Below are 8,201 nucleotides of genomic sequence, written 5' to 3' on the forward strand. Positions count from 1 at the left end.
TCAGGGCGGTGCGCGGAGGGGCGGGGCCGGGCGCGAGCGGCCCGGGAAGGGGCGGGGCCTGGCCGTTCTGAGGGGGGAAGCGGCGGCGGGCGGGAAAGTCGGGCGGCGGGGCTGAGGTGATCGGGGGAGACCGGCGGTGGGGCTGGGGAAGGGATGTGGGGACGAGGATTTGAGGAGGGGGCTCTGGGGGGAGAAGGATTTGGGAAGGGGGTGCTGGGGAATCAATACTTAGGGAGGAGGTTTTGGGGGGACAAGGATTTGGGGAGGGAGGATCAAAGATTGGGGGAAGGCGTTCTGGGGAATCAATATTTAGGGAGGGGGTTCTGGGGCATCAGTATTTGGGGAGCGGGGTGAAAGATTTGGGGAGGGGTCCTGGGGGTCAAGGATTTGGGGAGGGAGTATCAAAGATGTAGGGAGGAGGTTCTGGGGGGGGACAAGGATTTGGCGAGCGGGGGATCAAGGTTTGGGGAAGGAGTTCGGGGGGGGTCATTATTTGGGGAGGATGTTCTGGGGGGTCAAGGATGTGGGGAGGGGGATGAAAGACTTGAGGAGGGAGTTCTGGGGGAGCCAGGTTCAGTGGGGCGCATTAGAGAAGTGGGCATCAGGAGGGGCAGTGGGGGACCAAGGGTTTGGGCCGGGGATGGGGGGAGCAGGCATTTGGGGAGGGGGTGCTGGGTGTTTGGGGGTGCGGGGCTGTCTGACCCCCCCCAAGCTGGAGGGGCAGCCTGGTCTCCCCTCAGGGGTGCCGGCAGCCCTTGGCCAGCGTGTCCTCCTCACCCCCTGCCCAGGAGCCATGTGCACGTCCAGGCTCTTCACCCTGGTCCTGGTGGTACAGCCGCCCCGTGTCCTCCTGGGCATGAAGAAGCGTGGGTTTGGAGCCGGGCTCTGGAACGGCTTCGGGGGGAAGGTGCAGCCGGGGGAGAGCATCGAGGAGGCTGCTCGCAGGTGAGGCCTGGCCGGGAGAGGCAGGTATTGGGGCACAGGGTGGGCCATGGAGGTGTTAGACCATTTGTGGTGGGTTGCAGGCGGAGGCACCATCGCTTGACTGATCAATAAGGCCCTCGTAACCAAGGTGTTACCAACCAGTGCAGTCGTGAGCCATCTCCGAACTGAGAAAATCTGCTCCACAGGTGACAAAGGATTGCTCCCCGTTGCCTATCATCTGCAGATCTGTCACTGTCCTCCTGTCTATGAGTAACTGGAAGTTACCAAATGTCCTCCCTCCCACCTCTCACCTCTCTGACACCGAGACCTAGTCTGCTAGTGACGGGCAGAGGTCCCCGTGCTGTGCAGAAAGGTGCAGAGTTTCATTTTGGCTGCATAGCAGAATTACAGCTTATGCCAGTATGTTGCTTATTGTTTCAATTTGAAGCTATTGAGCAGGTGCTACCTTCCAGTAGCTTTTTTAGTAGTACTGGATGAAAATGTAGGGACAAAATTCTCAGAGGTCTCTTACGAAAGGCACCGTAGAAATTTATTATTTGACTGCCCTAGTGCTGAGTTAGGGAATTGAATTCCATCAGTACAGAGGTACAGTACCATTTCTGAAGTTTTTAGTAGTGATTCCTTGAGGTTCTTTCTTCTGTCCAGTCATCAAAATGAAATAGCGGATCGCAGCTGAATCGCTGAACTCCTCTAAAAATTAGGTACCTAGTTCTTTATGTGAATGTCGCTGACAAAAAGCCTCACTTTGCCACCTCCTCCCTTTCTGATACGTGCCCATCGTTACCCTCGCACCTGCAGGAAGATGAGTGTTGGTTGGTGTGCACAACAGCTACCTACAGCTTCTGCCCTGAACCGCCCCCTCAGCTGTGCCCCTGCAACCGCCCGGGTTCTGTGGTGAGCTGATCCAGGGGACAGAAGGGTCCTCTCTGCAGATGTGCACCCAGCGGCGCGCGAGGTTAACAGACCTGATGCTTTTCGTAGAATTTATCATTTCTGAGTGGAGGGAGATCAGTTTTGTTACTTAAATCGGGCCTCCGCTTGGCTGGGCTTACACTGCCACCGACTGTGGTGTAAATTAAGGATTTAATGTAGTGTTGGGTTTCCAAGGGGTGTGTTTATCTGTGCAGTGGCAGAAGGTGTGAAGTGTCCTCACAGGACAGGCAGATAAATATTAACTGAAACATCAACAGAAGTTCCCCGTGTCAGTAAGATTTCTCACATTCCCGTGACTGCCCGGGCACCCACAGCTCTCCAGCAGCACGTCTCGTAAGGCCAGCATTTACCTAGTTCCTTAGTTCTAGTTTGCTACCTGTAATGTTTCCACTTGCTATATACAGGGCCACAGATAAATTGCTTGGAGAACCAAAACAGCGTTGTGCTTTGTTGTGTAATTATCACAGCCTGTGAAACGAGGCTTTTAGCTTTGTTGCTGGAAAACCGCCTCTATTTTAGACGTTGTTTGTCAGGAAGATGAACTAAAATTAGTAAAGACATTAAGTTGGGATATAATTTTGAAGGACGGGATTCATGAAATTGATGCCAAATGAAGCTGGAGCCTTAAAGATCATTTCCATTACATTTTAAAATTGTTAGTTACTGCCAAATATGCAACTGCATTAATTATTAACCTTAGCTGAAGATACACTGTTTCCAAGTATTCCTTATTTTTGTACATTAGAAAAGCCACGACTAACTTCGAGCTACGCTCATTCTGTTAGAGGCAAGTGAAAATTAAAAAAGCCCTAAATGTGTAGCGTAAACACAGCGAGTAATTGAACGTGTTCAGGTAGCCAGGCGTGGTGATGCATGGAGAAGAGCTGTCTGGCAAGTCTCTCAAAAGTGCTCTTCGAAGTCTTGCCTTCTCCCCTCTCGTTGCGCTAAATGCGCTCCCCAAGGAGCAGAAATGGCAAGTTTACACAACTGCTTTGTGGTTTTTCTGCAGCATTTGAATGGGAGATGGTATTCCTAACGCTCCGCGTGCAAATCGTGTTGTGTGGCGTTACTTCAGTAAGCTTCAGTTAGCCTCAGGAGTAGCTGACTGTAGCAAGCACAGATGTTCTCCTATTTATTACCTGCTTCCCTACAGTTCTAAAAGCTTTAGCTTGAAGTTGGCAAAGCCTTGTTTCTGCCTGTCTAAATGAGTGTCTCGGAGCTCTTAAGCCACATCCAGCCTGTGAGCGTTAGCCCACTTCTAACTAACCTCAGAAAAGATCACCCCGTTGCAAGGAGCATAAATTATACAAAACGATCAATTTTCCTGAATCTTCCCCTTCCAACAGCCTATTTTCCTACCAGCCTTTAGGAGCTTGAAATAAGACACGAGCTGGTCCGAGCTGGCTCCGCTGGAAATAGGCCAATGCTTTGGTGCCAGCCAGAACTCTGCCCTGCCCTGCCCCGTTTTCCAGGGGCAGCTTTCACCTTGGGTTCACGGGAAGGGGTTTTCAACGTGCAAGTAAAGCTAATGACTGCTTTTTGGTTCTCCCACCGCTCGCTTTCACGTGAAGAAGTCTTATATCTTGTGCAGGGAACTCCTGGAGGAGAGCGGACTGACCGTGGACACCTTGCAGAAGATGGGCCGGATCACGTTTGAATTTGTAGGCAACTCCGAACTCATGGACGTTCACATTTTCCGGGCGGATGAATTTCACGGAGAGCCAACAGAAAGCGAGGGTAGGTAGCCGGCGGAGGGGAAGGAAGGATGAGCATCCTCTTCTGAGCCAGCCCTGCTCTTCAGAAACGCAGAACCCCCCTGAGGAGGAGGCAGCTGGGCTGGAGAGGGAAGCTGCTTGTTGACAAATACTCAAAAGCCTGGGCGGCAAGAAAACAAGAGAAAGTCTCACGCAAAGTTCTTTTGTTTTCTCCCCCCAGAAATGCGTCCCCAGTGGTTTCAGCTGGACGAGGTGCCGTTCAGTCACATGTGGGCAGACGATATCTACTGGTTTCCCCTGGTGCTTCAGAAAAAGTTGTTTCGTGGCTATTTTAAATTCCAGGGACAAGACACTATCCTGGAGCACAGCCTGAAAGAAGTGGAGGAAGTTTAAGAAAACGGAAGCATTCAACCCACGCGCTGCTGCCCACGCTGGGCGAGAACACCACCAGTACGACTTCCGAGGGTCTCCTTTCTCAACCCTCCAGCAAAGAGAGGTCACTGGGAAGTCGGGAAAATACGGGGGTTTCTTACAGCAAAAAGAAAAGCAACAAGATTTTCCATGCTGTGAAGTCCCTGGCTGTGGTACACTTTAGTGGTTATGTGATCACAACTATTAAAAACTTAGTGTTAACCCTTTTCTTCGCAGGTGACTAATGCTTTAGGCTTTTCCCCTTGTGGCTGGAAATGTTTTTAAAAGATTATTAAAAAATATTTTTAAAAGCGCGTGTTGTTCTGTTGTAAACAGCTGGCTACCTCCTGGGCTGTTTAAGGGCCTTTCAGGCGTTGGCTTCCTTTCCCAGGAACATTAAGTGATGCGGCAGAACCCATTAAGTGTCTTCTCTCTCCTGGTTTCCGTACCGTCCCCTGTTCGGCTTTACCTCCTGCAACAAGGACAGGTTTTCCCAGCGCTGGGAAAGCTTAGGTGGAGATTCATAGATTCATAGATTGGTCCAGGCCGGAAGGGACCTCCAAAGGTCATCTAGTCCGACCTCCCCGCAGTCAGCAGGGACACCCCCAACTAGACCAGGTTGCCCAGGGCCTCGTCGAGCTTCACCTTGAATATCTCAAGGGAAGGGGCCTCAACCACCTCCCTGGGCAACCTGTTCCAGTGTTCCACCACCCTCATGGTAAAGAACTTTTTCCTAATATCCAATCTAAATCTCCCCTTCTCCAGCTTAAAACCATTGCCCCTCGTCCTGTCACTGCAGGCCTTTGGAAACAGACCCTCCCCAGCCTTCCTGTAGCCCCCCTCAGGAACTGGAAGGCCGCTATGAGGTCTCCCCGGAGCCTCCTTTTCTCCAGGCTGAACAACCCCAGCTCCCTCAGCCTGTCCTCATAGGAGAGGTGCTCCAGCCCCCTGATCATTTTGGTGGCCCTCCTCTGGACCCGCTCCATCAGGTCCATGTCCTTTCTATATTGAGGGCTCCAGACCTGCACACAGTGCTCCAGGTGAGGTCTCACCAGAGCAGAGCAAAGTGGCAGAATCCCCTCTCTGGATCTGCTGGCAACACTTCTTTTGATGCAGCCCAGGATGGGATTGGCCTTCTGGGCTGCGAGTGCACATTGGCTGCTCATGTCCAGCTTCTCATCCATCAGCACCCCCAAGTCCCTTTCCTCAGGGCTGCTTTCTAACACCTCATCCCCCAGGCTGGATTTATACTGAGGATTGTTTCTTCCCAGGTGCAGAATCCTGCACTTGCTTTTGTTGAACCTCATGAGGTTCAACTGGGCCCATCTCTCCAGCCTGTCCAGGTCCCTCTGGATGACATCCCGTCCCTCTGGTGTATCGACAACACCACACAGATCCCTTCAGGATTCTCCAGCTGAGGGTGGTGTAAGGTTGTAGGAGCTACCAAACCGGAGTTAGACGGATGGCACCGTTTGAGCCCTGCTTTCACTCTTGCAGCTCCTGCCGTGAACTTCAAACTGGTTTGAGCATTTTTGGACAAAATCGACTTCCCGTGAGCCCCGGTTACGGAGCGGCGTCACCGATGGCTGGAGGCTTTGCCCCGCGGCGCTGGCAGGTGAGCGGTTCAGCATCCAGCTCACCCCAACACCGCGTCCCAGGCAGCAACAGCTTAATCAAACCCTGCTAGAAATAACACAGCACATACGTAACCTCTTACCCAAGTTTTGGGTTGTTGGGCTTTTTTTGGGTTTTTTTTTTTTTTTTTAAACACTTTTACAAACACATATAACACTTACAGGTAGAATCTTGGAATGTAATATAGGATCTGTAAACATTTCCAGTCTACCAGCTGTAGTAATAGTTCTTTAATTCCTGCATTTGGATAAAGTGCTTCATACATAAGGCTATTTGAGCAAAGCAAAGATACAGGACACTCCAGGCAGGCAAAATTCACACCCTCTGAACAAGATTGTTTCTTCTTGTCTCCCTCCGGCAGTTCTGAATAATTTATCCCACTCAAAAATGCCCTCCTCCACACGCTCAGTAAAGCCACAGCTCAGACTCACAGGAGAAGAGTTAACTTTGACTCCAGCTTTTCCTGTTGCGCTGCACACCCACTTATTTACAGAGCGTTTGATACCCCTGCTGCTGACACGGCAGTAAGGGATCCTGGCGGTTCTCGTGGAGAGAATGGCTCGAGGCAAGTCGAGGAGAGAAAATAAGCGCAGGGGGAGAGGGAGCTCGTAACGGGATGCGAGACCTTACTGGGTGGTAGGTAAGGGAGCTACCGGCAGCCAGTACCTGTGGTGTTCCCTCCATTCATTTCCTGGTGGAAGCTGGAAATTTACACGCAATTTACATGGTGGGAGAGAGCAAATCACTCTCTGTTCCTCCAGGAGTTTAGGAAGGAAAAGAACAAGGAGGGCTCAGGCCTGCGCTTCTATTTGCTGTCCCCTCCTCTGCCGTCAGCTCAATCCTCTTACGAAGATGCTCTCACCAGCACTGACTCAGCTCATGTCACAGAGCGGTGGCGTTATTGCTCCTGCTGCAGCTGTGGAGACCAACAGCTTTTAAATAAAGTTCTGTCCCCAGAGGGTGATCTTTGTCTTTCAGGAAACAGCACAAATTGGAGACTGTGAATTAGCCTGTTACAAATTCCATGAATTACACCCTGGCATGGTCAAAGCAGAAAAGGAAACGCACGGGAAGGCAGCAAGGCACCGTTGAAAACGTTACAACTCAGGAGGAGCAACTTGCAAGGAAAACGGGAAGGAGAGGGAAAGAAGGATCAGAGATCAGGGTTGTGTTGTAACTATAGTTCGGGAAGCCTTTCAACACAGGATACTGGTCAAAAAGCCTGTCAGTGCCACTTCCCAGCTTGAAGCGGAGACCTCGGGAGTGAAAAACATATAGCCCTTTCGATAGAACATTTTCCAGGTTCTCAGCTGTTTATTACGCTGGTACCTCCGTGACACTGACAGAAGGACGGGAGGCCTCTCCTACCATCACTACTTCGAACACGTCAAAGTCCCCCCGAGCTCGAGCGCTACCCAGAAAGCTCCCCCTTGAGAAGGCACATTCGCTCTTTGGCCCTACATCCCACAGGAGCATCCGTTCTGGGACAGGCAGCACACGCTCCTCAATTAGTCTTCTGGTTCGCTTAGTGTTAATTGCAATCTGCCCAGCTACCGGCAACGGAACCGACTTCATTAAGCCTCGTTGAAATGCGTGTGCTTAGGAACGAGACAGAGGTTCGACAGTCCAGTATGAAACAAACTCTGAAAGTGCCATCAGCTGTATCAGCTCTGAGAATACAAGGCCTCTGCTCTCAAAGTAACGTGAACAGAGTGGGGGGAAAAAAAGAAAAAAAAAAAAAAAAGAAAACCCCACCCCAAACCTGCCCTCCTCAAAGAGAGAGGGACGGACAACAGAGGGACGGGCGTTTTCTCAAAACAAAGTCATTCCAGTTTCTCTGTGTTTATCGCTATCACAGTCTCTGCATTTGGGCTTGGAGAATTCTTGTTTTGAAGGAGAACAGGAAAGAGGAGTTAATCAAACCCACTTTTGGGCTTTAGACGTTTGGGGTTTTTTTGTTTGTTTGTTTGTTTTTTAATAAAGTCCAAAATTGTGACTTTTTTTTTTTTCTAACCGTGAGAAGCGCAAAGCTCCAGTCAGGCTCCTACTTTGCGAGTCCTTCCACAGAGCACGGCCCAGTCCTCTACCCCAGCCAGCCCAGGCAGGCAGAAGATCCATCACACAGATACCAGCTCTTGCCCCAAAACATAACGGTATTTTCTCAATGTGACTGTTCCCCACAGCGGGCTAAATGAGGCAGGATGGCTCCTAAGAGTAAGCACACGCCAGGCCATCACCAGCACCTTCTGAAGGTGCAAGGAGTGCCGAGCATTTAAAAACACGCCAACGTGATTTCCGCACTTTAACCACAAACTATCTTCCTAATCAAGACAAGGCAAGGAGAAAAACCTTCTGTGCCATTCTTGAGATAATTATCTTCTTCGTTACTGTACGGCAGAAACCCTCCCCTCCCCGGCCAGTTTGCTCTGGCTTGTGAGCAGAGTCTCTGCTGCATCGCTTTGGAAATCTTCAGGAGAGAGAACCAAATCCCTCCCAGCCATTTCCAGTTCATCTGCCTCCCTGGCCAAGGCCAAAATGCAGGAGGAAAGACTCAGATGAGAG

General features: G+C 50.8%; 1 protein-coding gene across 1 annotated transcript; it reads left to right on the forward strand.

Annotated features, from left to right (window-relative positions):
* Positions 1-69: 69 nt before the first annotated feature.
* Positions 70-4,318, forward strand: NUDT1 (nudix hydrolase 1). The gene is made up of 4 exons (XM_074158706.1): positions 70-116; positions 789-945; positions 3,470-3,615; positions 3,814-4,318. Exons 2-4 carry the CDS (start codon positions 794-796, stop codon positions 3,984-3,986), a joined length of 471 nt encoding a protein of 156 aa, XP_074014807.1. The 5' UTR covers positions 70-116; positions 789-793; the 3' UTR covers positions 3,987-4,318.
* Positions 4,319-8,201: the final 3,883 nt, after the last annotated feature.

The sequence above is a fragment of the Numenius arquata genome, chromosome 14, assembly GCF_964106895.1.
Source record: "Numenius arquata chromosome 14, bNumArq3.hap1.1, whole genome shotgun sequence".
In the NCBI taxonomy this organism is placed as follows: Eukaryota; Metazoa; Chordata; class Aves; order Charadriiformes; family Scolopacidae; genus Numenius; species Numenius arquata.